The following is a 26,170-nucleotide window of genomic DNA, read 5'->3' as shown; positions in this document are numbered from 1 at the left end:
TACCTGTCTATAACTATACTAACTGAGCATTTTCAGTTCAGTTGTACAGTTTTCTCTTCATGTTTACATCAAAATGAAGAAAAATACAACTAAAAACTATTTCCCTTGTTTGCTATGGTCAACCTGACCCATTCTTCATTTACTAGAAACAAGCATAGTCACCCCTAAAGCACTCATGCTAGCTCATTATTTTATCCTCCAGTCTTGCTTTACTGCTCAAGGCCCACAAAGATCCTCAAGTGCTCCAAGTATTTAGAGTGCTTAATCTCCAGCGTGACATTAAGTGAACTGTTTGTCAAATGAGTAGGCATGATTATGTCTGCTCTAATAGACAGACAGGAGAGCAACCCATTTGTAAGTTAGCTCTGTGAAAGTTCTTTCAGATACTGACTGAACAGCAATTGCTCAGAGCATGGAACATCCAGTTAGAATTCTAACAGAACCTTTCAAACATAATTTTCCTTCCCAAAATTCTCCTTCCCTAGTAAGTTGAAAGTCTATATAAGGTGAATCCTGCCTTCCATGAATGTGCTAGCATGCTGAGTTAATTACTGGTAGAAGAAAAATATACGCTCTATAAATTAATTCACATCTGCCAGCTCCACTTTTTGAGAGCATGTTGTCTTCATCTTTAAATGCCAAGATTCCCATTATATTGCACCAAGGCATACAAGGTATTCAAAAGTAGCCTACGGGTAGCCTGGCACCTCCTTTGAATGGTAGGTGCTCTCCCAGACAACAAAGGGAAGCAAATTCCGACTTCCACTTTAATGTTACCACGTGGTTACTTGTCACCTCATGTGTAAGAGCAGTCTGAGAAGGATAATAGAAACAGATAACAGATTAGAAAAGCAAATACTTTTAGCACAGTGATTCATGGCCTATCTGAGAAATGACTCTACCTGAAGAGTTTCCATTTCTTCATCTTTTCTTTGAGTCTCTTCCTGCAGACCTACAATACGAAAATAAACGCCCATGAAAATGCAGTGTAAAAACGGGTTGCTTCTTAAATCAAATATTTGTTAAGGGGTGAGAAACAGGGTGGAAACAATGCACTTTGCTCCCAGCTGATGAACTGTGTGAGTACTCTGAACTCTGTTAACCCCAAGCCAGATGAGAAGCCTGGCAGTCCTCAGCTTTCTAGGACATAAAAGAGTCATATCAATTCAATTAGAAACCAAAGGAACATACCAGTATCTGAAGCATTTTATCTAATGATTATATAACCAACATGTTGCACAAAATTCCTTAAAGAAAAATTTAGGAACAAGCCATTTTTTCTTAAGATAAGTTCTCAAGTCAAGTCCGAACCCCAAAGTCAAATTTTATAACCAAATTAAAACACCTTGCAATAATGAATGCTATTAATGGAAGCAGAATGCCATGTCAAATGTAAAGTCATATTATTACTAATTATCATTTTGTACTTAGAGAGTGGGGTGTATTATAGGTACATCTGACCAACAGCTTGGCACGGTCTCAGAGAAATGAATGGCCAGAAGGTAAAATAGTCAAGTGGAGAGAGATGCATCTTAGTGCACCCGTACAGCCACAGTTTCTCAGTGCATTAATTTATGCAATTGCTACAAAGGAAAAACATATTTGGCAAGCAGATCTTTCTGCCTCTAGCTATACCACTTTATGCTACAATCTTATTAGATTTCACAAACCTAAAGAAGGCTGGGCTGAGTCAGAACTTGGATACAAGTGGCAAATATGCGAATTAGCATTGGTGCTGCGCGAAGACTGGTTTACCTTTCCAAGGGGCTGTGCTGCATAAAAGTCAAACGTAACTGGAAGAGATCCATTATACATATCAGAGAGGCAGACACAGTGTTTAAGCAAGTGCTAAACTAGACACAGCAGGAGGAAGTAACATAAAAGAACAAAGTAACACGGGTGTATGTTATACCCCCAACTGCTGCCCTGAAACTGAAGGAAATATCACGGTAAGTGATAAAGGATGGCAATGAGCTTTTGAGACTGTGCACGGAGAGGGCCACAGAGGAAGAAGGCAAGGAAGTCACAGGCGGTTTCTGTTTGTATTCTTTAAAGGAACTGTTTTTTACTCCAAAGGTTTCCCCTAATTAAGAGAATCAATGATAAAGTGGCACAATGATGTTCAGAGGTATATTTTGGGGGCATATTTTCATTGGCATTTCAGATTTCTTAGCAACAAGTTTTAGAAACAAACTTGGGGTGCACTATATTGCCCAGTGTCCTTCAGCTCTCCGGCTTCTTTCTCCTTTTCTCAGTTGTGCTGAGATCTATTTCCTGCATCTAGCCTAGCCCTTTGACCAGATTCTGCATAAAAACCTCTGTCACTGGCTTTTGCACATTTGTACTTTTTCACTGTTATTACCATATGGACAAATCCCAGACAATCTGCTAATGACAGGAGACACATGGCCCAGGATGTTCCCTACCCCTGCCATCCTGAAGGCTGCTCCAGTAGGCAGCCAGTAAATGCCCAGAAGCAGAGCTGCCCAGCTGATCTGAAGGTGATTACAGATGGCTCATACTGATGTCCAACTAAGAACGCACAAATTGCCAGCCAAGCCAGTACCCCTCCAACTCAGAGAACCATGACCTTAAGAATGGGATTATGAACCAGTTTTGCTGAAGCCTAGCTAGTGATCATGGCTGAGAAGCAAAACTCTCCTGTGACAGTCTCCCATAAGCAAATGAATCGACAATAAAGCAGCATAGTGTTGCTGTAGGATAGATACTAAGCATCTCAGGTTGCTTAGTAACAAGGTATAGAAACAAACTAGGAAGGAATCTAGGAGAATACAGTATAAGACTCTCAAAGAGGTGAAGGATCACAATACTATCCCCACTGAGTTGTCACTGCGATGACAAATAATTTTGTTGTTTGTTCTCACAATTAACACACAAAGCCATGTTTACTCTCACAATAAATACAGGAAAGAGTAACTAACCTAGTTAGTGTTAAAGCCAAATCTAGAGCCTTGTTCTCCTGACTTACAATCTACCTAGCATAGCACACACTCAATGCACCACTCAGTGCTTATCTACACTCTTCTGCTATATATTCCTTAAAGGGCACACATTTGCCTTCCCCTGACTTGCTTTAGGAATGTTCTGATAGCAACATTTGGGACTTCCCCATCTTTCTAACAACTGCTTCTCTACCTTTGACATCTTACTTAAAAACCCCAAATTGCATTCTTCAGATACCTTAGTTGGGAATAAAGAGTGGAATCGCGAGCCTGTGTTGGTGAAGCTTAGCTGCTGAACATGACTGAGAAGAAACAGTGTATGCCAACAGAAGGAAGCTAGAAGAGTACAGTAAGAGTGCCAAGGAGGTGAAGGAACACAATGCTGCTCCTGCTGGTGTGGCTGGTGGCCCTCTTCATAACGAGTGATCTCATTTGTTCTCACAAATCCCAGAAGAAATGGCTGGGATGAGAGGCTGGAGGGCCGCTTTGCTCCCTTGCTCAGCGCTGGCACACTCAAGCTCTCCTTTACTATTTTATTATAATCAACGGCCACAGAAGCTGCTGTGACTAAGCAGCTTCTATGGAAGACATTACTTAATGAAAAGAATTTAGTGCAAAGGGTGGCAGCCTGAGTGTTTTCCTTAGGGCAGCACCCAATTATAAACTAGCTGATGTTAACTCATTGTGTTGTACAGTGTTTGGAGGAGAGATCTTTCCCAGAAAAAAAGCAGGAACTCATAGGTCGAAAGCGAAATCTCTAGTTTTGTTTGCTTCTACTTTGTGTTTTGAAGGCACAGATACAGTAACACAGCACAGCAACAGTTTTTGGTAAGGTATTTTCACACCACTTCCTTTGCAGTCGTTGCAACCAATCTCTTGGCTATTTAAGGAAACCCTACACTGTCTTATTTACCTTATTTCTGGCTTCATCAAAGCACGTAGAATACTTGTCTTCAAAAGGTGAATTGCATCCAGGTGTGCATCACCAACACCCCTAACTAATGACTTGACTCTTCTTAAACATGCTGAAGATCAAGCTTAGAAATGAATATTTTTTTCTTTAACCATTTACTATAAAACATCTTGCATCCTAACTTGGGGCAGGTGGTACTGGCCAGGGAGGCACTGGAGATACAGTAGCATATACAACAATGCTTTGGGCAGAACATTGGAGTTTAGACAGATGCTTTGAGCTGTCAGCTGCTGTACCCAGTTAGTCAGAGGACATACTTCCTATGTGTCCTGTGTTTTACTAAGAACAGCAGAAAATATAAGTTCTCAGAAGTTCAATATTAGTCTGTGTATCTTTCTTTATGGGCAGTGGTCATAGTATAATGATATCAAAATAGTACATGGCATCCCACAATGGACCACAGATGATGGACTTAGCCTACTATAGGTATGGTTTTGTTTTGTTTTCCTGAATGATCACTTAATAATCTTCTAGCTCAATATGACACAGATCAGCAAATATTTCTCCTATTTCATTATACTAGGCAAGGTAATAAAGGTAAATCTAGTCAAACATGTTTGCCTTTAAGAGCTGGAGGGGATGGGAACTCCACAAGGAGAGCAACAGAACAAAATAATTTGAACACAGGGAACTTCCCAGAGACTCATACCAAGGACTATTCATGGAGATAACCTAGAACCCCTGCACAGATGTAGCCCATGGCAGTTCAGTGTCCAAGTGGGTTACATAGTAATGGGAAGAGGGACTGCCTCTGACATAATCTGATTGGCCTGCTCGTTGATCACCTCCCCCTGAAGGGGAAGCAGCTTTACCAGGCCACAGTAGAGGACAATGCAGCCACTTTTGATGAGAACTGATAGACTAAGATCGGAAAGGAGAGGAGGACCTCCCCTATCAGTGGACTTGGGGAGGGGCATGCATGCAGAAAGGGGAGGGAGGGTGGGATCGGGAGGGGAGGAGGCAGGGGCTTATGGGGGGATACAAAATGAATAAAGTGTAATTAATAATTAAAAAATACTTTGACAATAAAAAAATTAACATTGTTAACTCTCTGGGTTTCATATCCATGGATTCACCCAACCATAGCTTTAAAATCTTCTTTTAAAATTATGTACGCAATGACCATTTGCAGATCTTTTCTCTCTTTGCCAGTGAATCCTAAAACGATAACAACTATTAATGTGTCATTTACATTGTGTTGGCTATTATAAGTAATCTGGGTTTGATTTAAAGAATATCATCTAAAGAATATGATTTAAAGAATATGAGTTATATACCTACTACATTACTAATTAACTAGAGGGACTTGCTGCCACCAGATTTTGGTATCTATAGGAACAAATACCCAGTAGGGAAAGAGAGAAATACATATAGAAAACACTTATAATGGCAGGTGCATAATAAAAATCAGACATGTTACTATTTTTTTTCAGTTCACCCTAAGTATCCATTGTGGGATCAATAACATGTGTAAAAAGCATCAGCTATCCTTTTAAACAAACAAGCAAAGAGGCCATTCAGCCCCCTGTCTTCAGACTCCACCTAGGATGGAAAGCTACATTACTAAAACTTTGTCATGTCTACTGCCACCAACTGGCTGTCAGTGAACATGCCACAGTGACAGAGTCTGCATCAGACCTTAGCACAGAAAGCACAGGTAAAAGAGAACAGTAACATTCAAAACCTCTGTCTATCCCTTGCGGTTTGTGAGACACTAAAACAACATGCTAGTCCATAGATGGGGCTGATCCGGCCCAGTATATGATGGCTCAATAAACAAATGGTTTTACAGCCAGTCTGTCTTGGTTACGTGGTAAGACACATAAATATAGGTACTCATATTTTTATTTAAAGCTAATTATTTCTGGGAAAATAGCCTCCCCACCCCCCAAATTTAAAAAGCATGACAGCCTACCTCATCCCATTTTGCTCCTTTTTAGCTCTGGGGTTGAAGAAAACCATGTTACAGAAGGAAAGTTCTGATGCAGTCAACAATTAATCTTTTGTTATTTCTATAAAGAGAAACTAAGGGTGTGCTCACTGAAAAAAAATCACCATCCTAAATTGGTCAAGAGACTTTTTGCTTGAAAAGACATGTGACTAACAAAATGGGAAAGAGAAATGAGTGATTGACTATAAGCACTATTTCAAGGTTAATAAGTTCCTTATGCTCAAATGATGGCATGAAGTCATGCCTATTCATATAGATAATACCTATGAACTACGAAAATTCTTGTTTTATGATGCAGGTACTAGGTTACAGTAGTGATGTTTTATAGGTTACAGACTGAATGAAAATAAAATAAAATAAAATAAAATAAAAAAGAGGACATGACTGCTCGTAAGGAGTTATTACAGATATAAGGCAGAACAAAGGAAGAGGCATCTGAAGAGTTCAGAGTGAACATGATCAGGTGGCTGAAGGAGGTCACGTAGAACAGTGGGGAGGAAAAAGGGGAGAGTTAGGAGTCAAGAGGCCAGGTGTAAGCCCAGACACCAGGAGACCAGGAACGCAGCACAGCAAAATGGCTGGGTTATGTATATAGGGAAGAGGAGCTGGAGAAAGGGGCCTAGCCCAGTCCCTGGGCTGTAGGGTTTAGGGTAGCAGGTGGGGTTTGCCAGCCAGAATGTCTCCTTAATAGGTGTTGGTGTTGGAGACAGTGTCTGCTTTGACATGCTAATAGCCACCTCAGTCAGCCTTTTGTCCAGGGTTTGAGACCTAGCAAGGGTTCTTCTCTAGAGCCAAAGCAAATCTGAGCTTTAAGAAGAAAATTCTGCCACTACAATGAGCTAGTTGTAAACAGACCCTGGAAAGGGGATGCTGGAATGGGGTAGAACATGTTGGTTACAAAGTACAACTCAACCTTAAATACCAGCAGTGTCTCCTTTGGGAATTCCCATACACAGCATGTATCTGTATGTTTATGCTGGCTTTGAAAATAGAGGAAGGCTGACATGCATCAAGGCCTGTATATAGCCTCCAGAAGCTAGCTAGAAAACACAAGAAAACAGACTCTGCTCAAGACCTCATATGAGAGTGTAGCCTGGACTTTGGATGATGTCAACTTTGACCGCTGGACCCTTCATAAAATAAGCTGGTATGGTTTTCATTCGCCAAATTTGTGACATAATAGGAACCCCATACAACAAAGAAGTTTTAATAAGTGATATTCCACTAAGAACACATTTAGGGCAGTAATGATCAAGAATCACAGGAGCAGGTAATCAACATGAAATCCCTGGGGTAGAGGGGACACCACAGGAGATACACAGAATTCGGTGAAATCCAAGCAAAGAAAGCTGTAGCAAAGTAGGAATGGTGAAAATGTAACCCTGCAGGGCAAATTTTTAAATGTTACATCTGTCATAATTGGTGACTCCAAAGACAGTCCTATCTTCAGGTCCTCCAAAAGTTCTTAATGTTTAAAAACGTATCCCTAGTGCTATACCTACACTGAAGTATAATTATATAGACAAGGGTATACAATGTAGACATTCCTATAAAAAGTATATGCTGATATGAACATGTAGGATCTAGGGTGGAACAAAAATATAACAAGGTAAGAAAATGCTTCTCAGCACTATGTCTCCAGCACCTGCTCTAGTTCCTGCCTCACAATGTACAAGATATTCACATGTATTTTGATATTTACATAATGAAGACATTCATAAGAATCTGAGTCATAACTGTCAGATGATAATATCTAAAACAACGGAGAAACAGTTATAATAACTGAATATTTTACCTGCATTAAATTTTCTAGATTAGGGTCACAAATTCACACAGTTTAAGCACTTTATTGTCCCCTGGCCCAAGTGAAGAACACTGAGGCTTCAGAAATATAGATGCCATATGAAGAGCAACTGAAAGAAGACGTGGCTAATAGCCAATAGGACAAAGAATGTAAAGCACAGATCTGAGAGATGCCAATACAAGATCAAGGCAAAGATGAGAATCCAAATGGAACTGGGAACTCACCATCATTTAGCAACCATGTACCTACACACTGGAAATTGTTCAAATTTTGATAAAACACAAACTTCAGATTGAAGAAAACATGTGAATGCTAAACAGAAGACACCCAAGGAAACCCACACTGAGACACCTACTAGTCAAAGTTCCTGGAAACCAAAGACAAAAACATCTTGAGAGCAACAACAAAACAAAACAAAACCAGCCAAACAAACAAACAACCTTTAACTTTAGGAGGAAAATAATTACAACAATACAAACTGCCATAAAGAAACATCATATTTTTAATATAAAAGGAAAGTGGCTAACAACCTAGAATCTTCTATTTAGTTAACATTTTTAGGAATGGAAGTGAAATGAAGGCTTGTTTCCAAAAAAAGGATAATAGTGGTGGGCTGGAGAAATGGCACAGCTGTTAGGAGTACTGGCTGCTCTTTCAGAGGTCCTAAGTTCAGTTCACAACACCTATATGGTGGATCACAATTATCTAAAACTGTCATCTCATGGGACCAGATGCCCCCTTCTGGTATGCAGATAGACGTCAGGGCAGAGAAAACATCCATAGGCATAAAATAAATAAATCCTTAAAAAGAAAAATTAAATTAATATGTATGTGGTATATCCAGGTATCTAAAGTAAGCTCTCCAAACAGGAAGGAAATGTATTGAGAAGGAATCTGAGGCAGAGTTCATGACAAAGAAAGACAGAAACAAAACTGTGGGTTATGAACCAAAGACAATAAATAGTTCTGTTGGTTAAGTGTTTGCTGTGCAAGCACAGATGCCCAAATATTAGCTCACCAGAGCCTACATTAGAAATCCAGGCACAGTGACACATACTGGCAACTCCAGCATTGGAAAGGCAGAGGCAGGGGAACCCCTGGGTCTCACTGGTAGGAGAGCCTAGCCTACTCAGTGAGCTATAGGCCAAGGAAGAGATCCTATTTCAAAATAATAATAAATAATAATAATAATAAATAAGATGAAGAACAATTTTCAAAAAATAATCAGTGTCAACTTCTGGCACCATACGTACACACACAGGTAAATATATACACTCCCCCATATAGTGTAACACACACACACACACACACACACACACACACACACACACACACACTCAATAAAGAAAGGAAATTTAGGAAGTGCTTCAAAAAGGATAAAAATACAATAGTCAAATTTCATGAATTCAGTGGGATAATTAAGAAAGGTCTGATGGCCGGTAATAATTATGAACTTGACAGGCTATCAAATCATTTAGGAGACAAGTCTCTAGGCATAGCCCTGGCAGATTAGTTTAGGTTAGCCTCTGGGCATGACTGGGGGATTATCTTGATAAGGTTAAATTAAGGTGAAGATTCTTCCTAAAGGTGGGTGGCATTATTTTGGTCCTGGATTGTATAAGAAGAAAAACACAAGGTGAGCAGAAGTATGTTCTTTGCTTCTTGATAACAGATGCAGGTGACCTGATCCCTCAGGCTTCTGCCACTGTGGCTTCTCTGTTGTGATGGCTATAACCTTAAACTGTGAGCCAAAAACAAAGCCCTTCTTCTTAAACTGCTTTTGTCAGAGGATTCTGTCATAGCAGCAAGAAAAGAAACTAAGACAGGGGTACTCAGAATTCATTTTCTGAAGTACCCCTAGGCACTCATGTGCCCTGGCTTTGTAGTATGGCTTAGTAAAGTAGGTAGAGACTTTTGTGAATCAGCAGCATCTCTGATAGCCAAATATAGGAAACACCTCAACTGTTCATCAAAGGATGAATGAGTAAACAAAGTGATACTTAACTATATGCTGTATCATTTGGTGATATGAAAAGGCTGGATAGGCAAACCCACAGACAAAGATAAATTACAAAGGAATATGAAGGTGGAGCGAAGAAAATGGATGCGTGTCCTCACATCTGTGGGATCTATCTGGGCTTATGTCTGAAATTAGACAGGAGTAATGATTATAAAAACTTATATACAAATATTCATCCTTACGTTCACAAGTTAAATGTAGTTCTCCACCCTCATCAATCACCCTCTGCAATTTGTGGAGACCACTATAGAAAACCACAACCAATTCCATTCCACAGTTGTGGAGACTACAACACAACTCCTTCACCTAACGCACAGTGATCCTCACAGAATAGAAGGCAGAAATAGTTTAAGACTTAAAGGATCAGGCAGTTTGCTGTGAGATTGTGTTTTCTAGGAATATAAGAAGCTACACCCATAAAATCTCACCAACACTACTGCCTAAACATCAGCTAAATAAGGACAATAAGAATAAATATGTTCAACTGGTTGGGGGAACGCCTAGGAGACCTAAATCACACAGAGAGAACTAGAGGCAACTAGAGACTGCTGAAAGCAGGAGAAACAGCTTTTGTAAGGAAAGAGTACATCAGCTGGGTGTCTGACACCAAGTGGTAAGCCCTGGAAACAGACATATAAGTAACATTACAGAGACGGAGCAGATTGTATATATGTATTTGGGAACAGGGTGGATAGAATGGAGGATTTGCAAACAGAAAGACTTCCAGCGCCCAGAGAAAAAGTTGGGTCTGGCATACAAGTATATATATATGCAACAACAAATAATGCAAAAACAAGACCATTAATTTGAAAGCAAGGAATGGTATATAGAAAGACTTGGCATAATGAAAGAAAAGAGTAAATGATGTCATTATATTACAATCACAAAAAAATAAAAGAAATAACTTAAAAAGAAGTAATACAAAAATTAAAGACTTGTATTAATATTTAAATGAGATGGAGTACACATCCTTTTCAACTACTAATAATTAACTGTATCACACCAACTTACAAAAATGATGATATTTACTAGTCTTCATCACATACTAAAACACAATGAAAGAGTATTGGACTCACACAGCAGGACAGACACCATGTTATTAGTACATGCTATCAGTAGGATAAAAAACACTCTCACAGATACTTATTCTTTCCTGAAACTGATATGATGCAACATATTGCCTTTCTTTACTTAGACCTTATTAATGAAAAATTAAGTACCTTTGCTGAGTTCAGTATGTGGAGAACAAGCTGAAAAAGCTATGAAACAATGAAGTTTAATTAAACGCCAAAAAGATGATATGTGTAATTCAAGATGTTATTTCTTAACACATCCCAGGACTACAGAGATGGCACAGGGTAAAGTGTCAACTTTGCATGCATGAAGCATGTGGACATGAGTTTGGACTCCCAGACTCCAGATAAAAAGCTAGGCGCAACATTGTGTGCCTGCACTCCAGGTGTTGGGGATAAGGGACACCAAAAAGACAGAAAAAGCTCTGGTACTTGTGGGCCAGCCAGTACAGCTGAAATGCAAAAGCACAGGTTCAGTGGACAGACTGCCTCAAAGAGTGAGGTGGAGAGAGGGAAGAGCAGGTGGCCATTGTCAACCTCTCATCTCCACACATATGCAGAAAAGAATTCTCAGGAAAGCAGTGGGATCCTTGGGTTCTATGAGTCTATTCCTCTTCTGTAAAGCATACGTGCATTCTACTTTCAAATACTTTACAAAATTTTCTGACTGACTTACGAATCCTGAAACCTGAACACAGCATCCTTCCTGTTCCCACTCTGCTCTCACACTAGCCTAATCTCTCACCTAAACTTTCTAGGATTGTGGATCTTCAGCAGGATTTCTTAATATTAATTTAAAGATATTTGATGAGATTGGATACCAATCGCGTATATGGTCAAGCACAAATTAGTATATCTGTCACTTTCCTGATGCTACGCAAAAGCAACCAACTGAAACAACTAGAGGAAGAACTCGTGGCGCACTGTTTCAGGCGATTTTAGTCCATCGTGGGAGGAGGCACATGACAGAGTGGGAGGCAGAGCCACACACATGATGTGGACTACGAAGCGGATGAAAGGACCAGAAACAAGGTCAGGCTCTAACCTTCCAATGATCCAGGCCCATTAGCCAGGCTCTATTTCCTAATGGCTCTACAACCTTTCAAAACATCACAACCAGTTTCAGAGCAGATGTTCAAATACCTGAGCATAGGAGAGGCATTTCACATTCAAACCATAACATGGGCTAATGCCAAGGAAATTAACTCTATTATGATATTCTCTATGGATATGGAAGAAGGGCACAAGAGCTAAAAATGGCCAGTATTTCTTATGCTAGCATAAAGTCCAGACTCCTAAGCACATGGTTTATAAAAGATCTGCCTAAAAAGAATTACCATCTGTCTCAGTGAAGTATCTCCTTATAATGTCTGCAATAGCAACTCAAAGTAAAGCTAATAGGCTTTCAAAACTACACTGTAACAGAATAGGCGAGAAAATAAAATTTAAAAGAGGAAGGGCTTATTTCAGTTTGTGGTTTCTGAGATTTCTTTCCATCATCAGGTGGACTCACTGTTTGGGGTCTGTAGTTAAGCGGCCTATCGGGGAAGGGTGTTATGTGCCAGAGCAAAGAGGTTCACTTCAATGGGAGAGAAGCCAAGGAAGTAAGAGGGGATCAATGTCTCAGTATCTCCTTAAAGATGCATGGCCAACAAATTAATTCCACGGGACTGGACACACATCCTACAAGTTTCCCCACTATCAACAGATCCAAACCGCAACATAGCTCATGGTCAAACGCCACTAAACATCTGTGTTTGTTTCCACGTCAATCACGCCATTATTCTAGTATATTCTGTTCTCATATATGCCTTGCATTTCAATAGCCTCAAATTCTTTGCTATCATATTTAGAAGCATTAGTTCTGAATACTATTTAATTAAGATTTGTTTGCTTAATAATGTTTTTGTTGGAGGGGATTAAACCCAACATTAGGAAAGCACTCTATCCTGAGTTATGCCAGCAACCCATGGAATTTTAAGTAAATAATAAAAGCAAACTATCCAAAGTGTTTGCAGAGTTAAAGAAGAAAGGAGAATATACAAAGCATTGACACTGACTTTGTTCTATTCTGTTCTCTACACCTTTAGAAGGTTATGCAGCATGGCACAAACCAGAATGAAAGTGAGGAGAGCAGCGCTCTCCTGCTGCTGTTGGTCCACCTCGGTGGACTTGTCAAAAAGAAAACTTAATGTCTTTTGTCCACAATGCTATAATTATAAATGAAATTATGGGATTCCATTATTAACAACTTTACAGTGCATGGCGTACATGTCTCTAGCACAGGAATGTGAAACGCTGCACTTTGGTATCTACATGTCATCGTCTTGGTTAAGTTACTCAGTGGATATGAAGAATAATTATTTGCAATGAATATGGATAGCAATCATCTCCCAAAGAATTTGTAAAAACGCAAAATAAATTCTTCACTTAGTTCCAGTAATTATTGTCATTGTTAGGCCAGCATGCTGATAATGAGCACTGTGCCAAATTATTCCAATTCACCCCTAATATCTGTTTTCTTTTATACCTAGGATAAACACACTTTACATAATCACACACCTTCCCTTTTCTTCCTCACAATTACAATGATTCCTCTATAACGTGCCCATGTCCTTCAAATTCCAATAAACAAATTAAATCACTGTTTCACTTGGAAGCTGAAAACAGCACACAATAGTTCCCCACCGCCACAAATGGATTATATAACACAAAAATTTTCATTTGCTAGATCAGCTTCTTTTACATCAGTGTCAAGGCAATAAAAGACTCAGAAGGCCTTCAAAAGACAGCTTTCCCCCAAACCAGACATCAGAGAAAACTTGTGAAGGGCAGTCAAGCATACCAAACCCGGTTTAAGGAGAGGAAGGGTTGGGGGTTTAGTGGGTTCAGCTCCTTACTATTAATGAGAATTTAAAATGTGAACCTCATTCCAATAGAAGGGACTGAGCAAACACCAAGCTAAAGAATAAAAGTAAACAAGACAGTTGCCAATGTGAGATTACAGGAGTGAAAGAGATGGAGCGCTCTCGTGCATGCTATGTTCAGATGGCAAATGGTTTGCCTGGATAATCTCACAGGTCGTTGCTTCCTTTAATTAGTAGCTTTCATAAACATAAAAAAGCCTCAAGTAATTTTTAATACTGATTACAACTGCCTAGTCCATTAACAAATTGTCACATTAACACTGCCACGTTGCACTGCCTATCTTTAAAGGGTACTTGTTTCATTTTCATAGATTTTAATTAACTTTTCCTTCCCCGCTGGGGTTGATTATTAAATGGCAACTGAGGCATTTTGCCTTTTAAGCTTCTGCCTTTAGACAATTTTAAGTGAAAAGGTGATCAAGAAAATGTAAGTAAGTAAGTAAGTAAGTAAGTAAGTAAGTAAATAGAAAGAAGTAAATTCCCAGACTTAGAGAGTGGGATGATTTCTAGGTACAAAGAAGCCAGGCTCTGTAAACTCCATCAGCACACTGACTGACTCAATTTCATGCTGCCACAATACTTTGAAATTCCCCTCTTCCATCAGCAGCTTTGCTTTTTGCATTAGCTGGAAGCAGTACATATAATCATAACTGATAAGCTAGAGAGGGCTGGGTCTCAACAAACTGTGAAAGGAAAGAAAAAAAGTGTTCATCTTCAGATTCCCTAAAGTAGAAACTGTTATCTTTATTTGTGAGACAAAAATGTCCTGTTCTTTCAGGCTAATACCTAAGGTTTAAGTAGGTTTATAATACACGGCAAAGGCTCTACTCTCAAGCGGTGACCTCTTTGCCCAGCACTTCTCTTTGTAAGTACGATGAGGCGAGAAATGCCTGGTGCTGAACAGTTGTAATATGCAATAATATGCACAACTTCCACTCAAAAGCATCTCATCAGAGAACTTCCCTAACCTAAAATGACCCAATGTAATCATAGGACTCTTTGCTTCCATCATGATTCCTACATCCTTCCTTTGCTATGTATGTATACATACATATATGCACATAAACATGCATTCACTAACAATGCCTAAAGCTGTATCTAATGACAAATATATGCAGTTCATTTTCAAATGAGTACATATACTTAGGAGAAGACTGGAGACGCATAATTAGTATGACCAGGAGCAGGGCACGCAGCGACACACAACTAGAGGATGAAGGGTGTGAGGTAATGAGAATCAGTGGCAAACACAACACCAGGGAGAAGTGAAAATGAAATGAGGCTGACTCTTAAGAGAATGGCCCTTTTGTCAAGAGCAAAAAGACCATCACAAACTTTCAAGAGAAGAACTAAAACTGCCCAAATCCACCAAGCTAGCCAGTGTATGTTAAGTATTCCATAATAAATACAAAGCCCTCCAGAAAAAGAACAATTTAATTGGACTCAAAAGCTGTTAATCTTTTATGATAGATAATCAGGATGGTCAACTTAAATAGATCTGGAATCAACACTCTGGGCACTCCTGTAAGGAAGTTTTATGATCAGATTATTTGAAGCAAGAAGACTTGCCATAAATATGGCAAAATCTTCTGATGCCAGTACAGAAACAAGGACAGAAAAGATGCTTTGCTTTTGCCTGCCTACTTTCACTTTCACTGGCAAGTGCATCCGTCTTATAGCCATCGCATTCCTTCCTTGATATTAGAGTCAGCTTCTCCAGGCTTCCGATATAGTCCAATGGCCAGCCACTCTCAAGGAATCCCCCTGTCCTCTAGTGCTAAGTTGGGACCGCTGAGACAGCCAGACTCGTGGTCTGAACAATTGTCAGATTCTCTGTCTCTCCAGCGTGAGACGGACACTGTTGGATTATCTGGACCACATCCTGCAATTCAGTTTAATAAATCCCTTTAAAAAAATATTATTTACATTATTTACACATGTTTTAAACATATAATATATACATATGCATACATATATATAGATATATACACACATAGACATGTATACATTCTATCAGTTCTATTCTTTAGAGAATCCTAATACAATTCCCAAAGAACAACTTTGAAATCTGGCCTCTCTGTCATAGTTTTCAAGCATTCAATAAGTAGGTTTAACAGCATCTAGGTCTACCTATAATGGCTGGTTCAGGCAGGTCTATAAAGAATGGACGCACAGCTGCTTCTCCACTGTCCTATACCAGGGCGTATTGCACAGGTTAACTCTGCACACTTAAGTTTACAGGTTCCCTACCAGCTTTGATTTCCCCTCCTAAGGTAAATCTCACTTCAGATTCTATGTCCACACACCCATCCATCCTTTCTGAATCCTCCCCCTCTCTGCTACTCACCCATGATAACTTCCCTTGTCAGTACCATGGTTTGCCTGCAGTTCTGGAAAGCCACCTGCAATATCAGGCTGGGGATGTATCGAGACCAGTTCTGCCCTCAGCACCTGCTATGAAACTGAATTTTTACTCCGGATGAACTGCTTTGAGGTAAAGAGATCTAAACCATCACACACACACTTGTCCCATCCCATACGCTCTAATTGGACTTTTTCATACTCTTCAGAAACAGGAAACATTTGCTATGGGAGCACCATGGTGTCACTGATCTTGTTGCGTTGAGTCTCTTCAGAGTCGGACATCTAGAGAAGTACGAGGCTCCTAATAGGTGTTCATGAAATACATGTTGAATTCATGACTACATTTCAGTCCTTCCTTCTTGTGGAAAATAAGCTTCACAGAACAAAAGCATTTCACCCTAAACATTTGCAATGGATTTCAGTATATGAATGTATTTAGAACTTGGCATTTTCAAAACCCTTTATGAGTGGGACTCATTTTAATCTTCCGTTATCCCTTTATATCTTCTAATCTGGAAACGATATTCATAGTCAAGTATACACTGAACTTCAACCCAAAACGTTTGCCTGTTTACTCTGATGTGTCTGAACGCCCATGTCCTTCCAAAATTTCTCATTAAATTTAAAACCCAACATGATGCTTTTACGAGCGGGGATCCTAAGCATGTGAAGGTAGACTATTCGTGGATAAGAACACAACATTATAAAGATGTTAGCGCTAACTAGCCAGAGCCCTCTGGCTTTCATTGCCCCTCTCTTGACATATGAGGACATAGAGTTAAGTCCTGCCTCCATTCAGGAAGTTCTTGGAAGCTGATAGCTGACTTCTACCATAAAGAGAGAATGAAAGCAGCTTCATCCTAAGAATTCTCAACCTCTATAACTGTGCAACAGTAAGTTTATGTTATTTCGAAAGTACCCAGTCCAAAGCATTTTGTTATAGTACAATGGAAAATGGTAATTCTTTGCAGTCAATATCTTGTTTCATGCTGAACACTGCATTTCTACACTATTTCACAGCATGATTACATATTTATTCCTTACTTATGTGATTCCCCTTTTCTCATTATTTGAAAAAACTTTGGGAACTGCCAGAGATCCCCTCATATTTACTCAACAGTATGCCTGGAAATCAGTAATATGAATATCAACTGCACACATGTAGATTAAATATTTATGTTAAAATTTTAAATATTATCTTTTGGAGACTTGAACAGCTTTGAAAGGGGACTTGAAAATACTGGCAACTTGTTAAGATGCTACAAAAACTAAAATTTAAATTTTTTGCAGTATAGATTTTATTTTCAATAAATTATATAATTAAATATTTGTCACATATAATTTCAAATATAAGACAGATATTTTAAACTCAGTAAAGCATTTGGATAAGTAAATATTATGTAATTGGGAAGGGCTGTGCATGACTCACTTTTTTTTTTTTACAGTAACCTTGCTTAATATTTCAAAATTTGCCTATAAACTGAGGTTATAACTGACTTTGAACCCAGAAACACCAACACATGAAGTCATGTATCTTGAACTTCATAACACAAAAAATAGGAATTTCATAGTGTAAAGATGTAAGTTTGGGGGTTCTGTTAAGATAGTCCTCCACTGCCTAAAGTCACATCAGTTGGATGGGTGTCTGGGTGTTCATTTCCCCACATGATGGTAGATTTGCAATGAGCTTCTTAAAGTATCCCTTAGGCCAGGAACACATTTCAGACATAATTATGGGAACAGTCTGCGGCAGCGGAAAAAAGCTAATGGAACCACATGGAAATAAACCCATGTCATTGGTGTCATTACCAGTACACTCTAACCAGAAAAGCTAACCTCAATGTAAATAGCAGGCAAAAATAGCACAACACTCCATCTCTTAGAGAAATCAGTTTCTCTGGAAAAAATGCAATAAGATGGAAACACCTGAAGAGTCATATTTTTTTGGACCAAAAGAGAACACATATGGGTTTCTTGGTTTCTTCCTTTCTTCCTTTCTTTCTTTCTTTCTTTCTTTCTTTCTTTCTTTCTTTCTTTCCTTCCTTCCTTCCTTCCTTCCTTCCTTCCTTTCTCTCTCTCTCTCTTTCTTCCTTTTTGTTTCTTGTTTTTTTGGTTTGTTTGTTTTTTCCATTTTTGTATGCTCTTTTGATTTTGTACGTATACATGGGCCAAGAAAATATTCAAATTAGAAAAGATGGTGGGAGAAAAGGCATGCTTTACTTGCCAACCCTTAAATAACTGTCTGCCTATCCAGCAGAATTCTCAAAAGTCAATCACTTTCAAAATAAGCCACCAGCTCAGTGTCCTTGTTACTATATGTGCTGAAGCCTATGTGGGTCGCATGCATGTGCAATCATCTTTTCCTCTAATCTAATGTCAGCAAATTACATTATGTGCAAATTTCAGATGACAAACATTGGCTTAATTTTGAATTTACTCTGCTGGCAATAACACAGTATGTTTTATACCTTACCTTTTCTAGTTGGCTTAAAATCAGTCAGAGACTTGTCCATCTCTTTCTACTTGATTTGAAAAAAACCTATGTCATTGCTTTTACACTCTAGTCATTTAACATTCATTTTACATTAAAATGAATATTTTTTAATTCATCAAAAACAACATAGGAAAAGATGAAGTACTAACTGTAACCAAAGATTACTTTCTGTTTTTTTTTTCTTCCTTTTTTCCCCACAACATAATATTTTTGTCCCAATCACTCCTGCTGGCATTCCTCCCAGGTCTACCCTACCATCTTCCTTCCACTGCCATCCCCAACCCCAAAATGGAAAAATACACCAAGACCACTTTGTGATGCCGCACGCATTGGAACATGATCAAATTAGTATTGGCTTTCCTCACATTCACAGAGATCCACCTGCCTATGCCTCCCCAAGTGCTAGGATTACAGGTGTGAGCCACCCCACTGGGCACTTTATCACCCAATTTAAAAGGACTCTTCAATAGCTTCCTGTCTGGACTGTTTCTTTCCTTTTCTTTCTTTCTTTCTTTTTCTTTTTTTTTTTTTTTTTTTTTTTTTGGTAGATGGTAAAGGTGGAGAAGTTGTCTCAGAAGCCTCCAATGTTGTCATTCTTGGTTATGAGTCTGCAGCCATCGACACCACTGCAAAAGAAACTTCTTTGCCCATAACAGCCAACAGCAGCATGGATCACAGACGTCCACATGGTTTCCAATGGCAGCAGGGACCATGGACATCAACAGGCAGCCCTGATCACAAACATCAACATGGCCCCTGGTGGAAGCATTATCATTGCTCTTAATGTTCTGATAGCTTACAGGAATTACAAACTTTAGCAATGCACATCCTATAGAAAGAATGCTTAATGTGGTACTATCCTAGAAATGCTAAACACTACCATTCATCATCTTGAAGCTTAAGGGTTCACACATGATTTAAAGATAAAAACATTTGCTTTAACAATAAGACAAAGCACAAACACATGCATTTATATAGAAACCATTTTCACGCACTGAGTAAAAGTATAAACAAGTACCAAATTATATGGAAGAAAATTATGCAAACTCTACCCAACTAGTCTATCCAAATACCTTTTGACTTCACAATTTGACTACTCAAAATTCATTTAATAACCACTTTACTTGTATCAATGACTTTGTGCTATTAGTCACTGCTGGTTACAATAAAAACTGAGAAAAAAATACTATCAGTAGGGCAACATTAAATAAATTATGGTATATATATATATATATTGGAGTTTACTCATTGATGTTACAACCAATGAGCAAATATTACATGATGATATAGAAAAATCCTAAAGAAACAAAAGACAAAAGATACTCAGGTGTATAGTGACCACACCAGTTTCTGAGTACAAGCGAATAAGCAGAGATAGTATATTAGTATTTGTTCATATGAACAGAAGTTATTCATGGAGAAAATACTTTAAAACTGATAGGCAAAACTAGAGCTAGAAGTTGAATTGTTCAGAATATCCTTCAGTGTGTCTTATTAGTTTACAGTCATTATTAGTTTAAAGTCAATGATTAACTTTAAATTTGATGAAGGAGCTAAAGCATTCAGATTAGGGAATTTCATTTCTGTTATTAAATTATTCCATTAAGCTTTAAACACTCAAGAAGTAAAGAGAAAATAGTATAGGCATTACATAGTCCTAACTGACTGTAGAGAACAAAGAAGACAACATCATATAATAATGGTACAGTAATCATTTCACTGTTTTATCTATGGTAAATTTCACTTTGGAATAAAAATTATACATGCACTGTAGATTATGGTCAGGTAAATCAACTGGAAATCTAACAAACTTGAAGAAGAATACAGGGAGAGTCCAATTTTAGGGGGAAAAAGTCATAACACCTTAGTTTAAGGTTATTATAGTCCCTAGTGCTCCACCAAATTAAGCTACAAAAGAAAACTAAACATAAATATAAGCAACACCAGTAAGTATTGTTGTAAAAACTTAGGCAGGTGTGTACCTGCTAATAGCACAATAATGCTGTAAACTGTCAAGCATACTCATGGCTGCAATCTTCTGGTTTTGTTGGGGGAATGTTTTGTGCGCTGTGTATTCAAAGGCTGATTTCTGTACCCAGAGATCTGGTGGCAGTCGATATTGTCATTATTATGAAGCATCTCCTGTCTCAATACTTTAAGAGAATTGTTCTCCATCAGCCTCTGATTGGTTAATAAAGAGCTGATCATCAGGGCAGGAGAAGATAAGGCAGTACTTCCAATCCCAGGCAATGGACCCAGGTGAAAAAGAGGGAGAAAAGTTGCCATGCGGGAGTCACCATGAGGACACTGATGAGCAAGGAGCAGCCAGAGTGAGACTAAGATGGCAGGTAACAGGCCTCCTGGCTGGGAAGTAGGCCAGGCCAGCATAGTTGGGTTAGAATAGCTTAGTATCTGCCCAGGTATAGTGCCTAAGGCTGTTATTAATAAATAGAATAGGTATCTTGTGTTATTATTTGGGAGCTAGAATGGGCACAGAAAAGCCTATACTTTTAATTTTACATGGTTCTGTGAATACCAGCTATTAGAGCTTTCACACATTTTGAAGTGACAAGAACCGTTCATAAAATGTTCTTGGAACATATCAGAGTTATTTTATTATCTGATGAAACGCTTAACATAAACCACCTGAGAAATCTGAAAATAATTAAATAAAATGAGGAGAAGGTAAAACAAGATAGAGCCATGTATGTGTGTGTGTGTGTGTGTGTGTGTGTGTGTATCTGTGTGTGTAATAAGAGAGAAAAAAAAGTTTAAATCAGAAGATTAGAAATAGGAGGATTAGAAACTAGATGATTATATTACTTGGATAAATTCTCTGTTCTTATTAGATATGAAAGCTGGATAAATAGCATATTAGTCCTTAATAGAGCAGAACATTATAATTCCTGTCTGCTTCAGGGTGTTGTTTAGTTTTCAACCATAGCTTCAGCTAAAAAAATGTCTTAAGGTGTAGCTGAGTGGGGGAGCACGTATCAAGCAGGTGGAAACCTCTGGGTTTGATCCGTGTTGTGCAAAGCACAACCACACAAAAGGGTGATGACAGTCTATGAAAGCTTGAACTATTTAATGATGTAATTATATCTTTGTTGAAATAAAATACCCTAATAACAGAAAGTAATCTAAAGAAATGTGAACATACTACACTTTAGATATCTTACCAATATTGGCATATTGACATACCAGCACATTCTGGATTAGAACTGACAATGCTGAATTCAGCTGGCTCCATCAGGAGAGTGCCAATAGATCCAAACACACCTAGAAAGCAATTTCTAAAAACCCCCAAGAAGAGAAACACCACATAACGCTTAGAAATGAAAAATCTCATGATAGAAAGTAAGGCTGGGATCTAACAGTCATACACATATACCATACAGTCACTAAATACAATCATGGCTTACATAAAGATAACTGCACTGAATAATAATTACAGAAGAATTATCTCTATCATATTTAACAGGACTAGATTTTTAAGTGATACAGAGTAAGGGTTATGTAAAAAAAACTGTGAAAATAAATGATCAAAATATTGAAGATACAAGTAAAATGGAAAGAAAAATATTAAAGTGGATGAAAAGAAAAGAAAAACATTGCCTTTCAATGAAAAAAATGATTTAGAAATAATATAGTTGGTTTTCATTTATAGAATTATGTTATCATTACTGTTGCTAGGCAATCGATACTCAGGAGCAGACACATCGTTTACAGACCTTGTTAAAGTAGAACAAGCAACAAAAGATGATCAAACATACAGGTCTATATATTTTCATTAAGCACATATCTGTATATAAGTGTTTATCTCATGACATTTTTCTGTCCTAATGGCTATGAAGTAATAAGCACTATATTAGTATACAATAAATAGTAACATATGGCAATAGGTAGGTTGGCATTTATCTATGATTGTAGGAAATCAAACCAGTGCTATGATGTAGGAATCAAGTTTTAGATATCAAAATTCCACACCACTTTTTTGTTTGTTTGTTAATGTGTATGGGCGTTCTATCTATCTATCTATCTATCTATCTATCTATCTATCTATCTATCTATCTATCTATCTATCTATCTATCATCTATCTATATGCCATGTGTGTGCCTTGTGCCTATGAAGGCCAGAAGAAAGTATCATCTCCTAGAACTGGAGTTACACATGGTTGTGTACTCACATATGAATGCTAGGAATCAAATCTGGGTCCTCTGGAAGGATGAACAGTGTTCTTAATTACTGAGCCATCTTCTCCAACCCATACAGCCATTTTTTTTCTTTATTAATTACACTTTGTTCACTTTGTATTCCCCTGTGGTTCTCTCCCCCGCCCCCGCTTGTCCCAAGTCCCAATCCCTCCCTTCCTCCACGCTCTGCAGGCATGCCCCTCCCCAAGTCCACTGATAGGGGAGGACTTTTTTCCTTCCTTCTGATCCTAGTCCATTAGGTCTCATCAGGAGTGGCTGCTTTGTCTTCTTCTGTGGCCTGGTAATGCTGCTTCCCCCTAAGGGGGGAGGTAATTAAAGAGCAGGCCAATCAGTTCATGTCAGAGACGTCCCTGTTCCTATTACAATGGAACCCACTTGGATACTGAACTGTCATGGGCTACATCTGTGCAGGGGTCTTAGGTTATCTCCATGCATAGTCTTTGTTTGGAGTATCAGTCTCAGGAAAGACCCCTGTGCTCAGATTTTTTGGTTCTGTTGCTCTCCTTGTGGAGTTCCTGTCCTCTCCAGATCTTACTGTTTCACATTTCTTTCCTAAGATTCCCTGCACTCTGTCCAAAGGTTGCCCATAAGTCTCAGCATCTGCATTGATAGTCTGCAGGGCAGAGCCTTTAGGTCCTCTGTGTCAGGCTCCTGACTTGTTCCCTCTTTTCTCCTTCTTCTGATGTCCAGCCTCTTTGCCTTTCTGGATAGGAATTGAGCATTTTAGCAAGAGTCCTCTCTCTTGATTACTTTCTTTAGGTGTACAGATTTTAGTAGGTTTATCCTATATTATATGTCTATATGAGTGAGTATATACCGTGTGCATCTTTCTGCTTCTGGGATAACTCACTCAGGATGATCTTTTCCAGATCCCACCATTTACCTGGAAATTTCATGATTTCTTTGTTTTTTTTATTGCAGCCATTTTTTTTTTAAAAGAAGGAACTCAATAGCCATACAAATTTGCTAAATTAGAGATATGCAATTTATAATTCAAATTAATAGTTTGAATAAGCGTTAAATAATAGTTGAATAATACTAAATAATAGCACTACCAAGAAACCCAAAGTATAGTTTGGTTCTATATTCCAGGAAAATACCAAATAATATTACTTGTGGTAGCATATCTCATTAAGACTTACAACCATAGACTATCTTTTACAGTAAAACTCTGAGATTTGCACACCTTGGCAAAGGCAACTCAAAAGGATGGTAACAGTGAAACAGTTGTGGTCACCTGCTTCACAATGAGGGATGTACAAGATTAAGACGGATGGGCAGGAAAAATACTACAGAGGCATCAACAGCACAGGGCCAAGAGTGACCTGCTAAGAGGTGATGCTATAGGCAGGCCCCAATGCCATACAGGAGTGAGAGAATTTGTCTCGATTTACGTCACACCCTACAGCCAGAGACACTAACCAGCAGAAGTTTAAGTACAGAAAGGCCAAATAGGCAGTGGCTGTAGCTACAAACTACAGGGACCAAGGGCATTTGCCTTCCTCAGAAAGGGCTGAGGCTGCTTCGTTCATTCTGGCTTACATGAAACTGTGTCTCCACCAGACTCAATTATTTAATAGGATTGAAAAATTTGCATTCAATTTCAGCATCATGTATTTTCTTCCCTGATTGTTCTTTCAGTGAGAGCTCCAATACAAGGAAAGACGCTTAGCAGAAACCATCACAGTGACAGTGCCATGAGAACAGCTGGAATTCGTGATGCACACTGTGCTCCAGTCACTGTGCTAAGGGTGTTTATGCATTTCCTCATTGAACCTTCGTCTAATTATGCAGACTATTATTTCCTCCATTCTACAGAGAGGAGGCAGGCGCACAGAGCAATCTCCTTACACAATAGGAAGTTAGCAAAGATGGTGTCCATCCCAGGCTTGACACTTGAGCACCTCTGCTTTCTATGTTATGTCAAGTTACCTGAATTTAAATGATTTCTTTGTGTGACATAGTATTGCAAACTCAAGGGTTTGTATTTCTAGTCATAATGAAGGATGTGAATCAGATTCTTCAGAGAAAACATTAAGGGGGTCATGTAAGCTATCCAAACTTACTTGAGTTTTTCCATGTATCAGTAATGAATTTCACATTCACATTAGTGATTATAAGAAGAGGGAGTCTCAGTGAGAGAAGAAAAGCAAATATAGACAAAATCACCAAGGCCTAACTATCTCTGGCATTAAAAACTAAATTACTATGACCATTTTTTTGTTTAATTAAGAGTATGAGAGCTCATTCAGCCCTGATAGAGGGTTTGTGCCTAATCTTATTGTAACTTGATAAGCCCTGTTCTGGTGATATCCTAAGGGGCCTGCTCTTTCTGAGGGTAAGCAGAGGAGGAGTGAAATCAGGGCTAGAGGGTAGGTGTGTGTGTGGGGGGAACTCAGAGGAGTGGAGAGAGGGGTAAGTGTGGTTGGGATATAATGTGTAAGAATAATTTTTTTTAAAAAAGGAGAGCTATAACAACATTTACATATGATGTTGTTTGTAGTTAAAAATAAACAAACAACTAAAAACCACAGAGTACATTACAATTAAATCTAGCCAGGCATAGAACAAGGACTCTAGACATACACTACTGAAATGATTCTACCTTATCACATTGGAAATCATTCTATTCCTTGAACAAAATTTTCCAATAGGTAGGCTAGTGATTTTGCAAGCAAAAAAAAAAAAAAAAAACAATATAATAAACTTCAAGGGGAATAAAATGGTATTAACTAGCCAGTTACTATATGGAAGAGGCTTTGAAAATAAAGACCATCTAGATTAAAACTCAGTTCTGTGATTCATGTGGCATATGTTTGTAAGTCATCTATCCAGAAACATACAAGGCCAGGGTGAACTAGAATTAACTACTCATGTGACCATTGACATGAATGAGATAGGAAATGCCAAGTTGATGCACAAGGCTTGCTCTCCTTTGCTAAAGGGAAATGCACTGTGTTTTAGTTATAGTATTACCTCTGTCAGCTTCAAGGGTTCAAAACCCACATCACTTAAAAAGCAAGGTAACCCAGGGACATCACTGAGCTTCAGTGCTACAGGGACCCCCTTTAGAAGTGGGGTGATAGCACCAATGGGCAGGTGTTACACTAGGTAGAAATGGAATTATATGGAACATATCACAAGAAAATCATCTTGAAGAGCAAGGAATATATGCTAAGGAAGAGAAAATAAAGAAAAGTAACTTTAGAAAATGAAATGTCTCAGATAATTAGGAATAGTGCTTCCTCAAGATCCAGCTATACCACTCCTAGGCATATATCTAAAATATGCTCAAGTACACAACAAGGACATTTGCTCAACCATGTTTGTAGCAGCCTTATTTGTAATAGCCAGAATCTGGAAACAACCTAGATGTCCCTCAACTG

At 38.5% G+C, this 26,170-nt stretch overlaps 1 protein-coding gene across 1 annotated transcript in view; it reads right to left on the bottom strand.

Moving 5' to 3' along the window:
• The window catches only part of Cep128 (centrosomal protein 128), a 303,943-nt gene that overhangs the window by 17,807 nt on the left and 259,966 nt on the right, over positions 1-26,170 (bottom strand). The window contains exon 21 of the mRNA XM_055593122.1: positions 903-952. Coding sequence (XP_055449097.1) covers positions 903-952 — 50 coding nt within the window. The remainder of the gene's footprint in view (positions 1-902; positions 953-26,170) is intronic.

The sequence above is a fragment of the Psammomys obesus genome, unplaced genomic scaffold (assembly GCF_907164565.1).
Source record: "Psammomys obesus unplaced genomic scaffold, mPsaObe1.curated_primary_1811, whole genome shotgun sequence".
NCBI lineage: Eukaryota > Metazoa > Chordata > Mammalia > Rodentia > Muridae > Psammomys > Psammomys obesus.
This window is presented reverse-complemented; position numbering and strand designations above follow the sequence as displayed.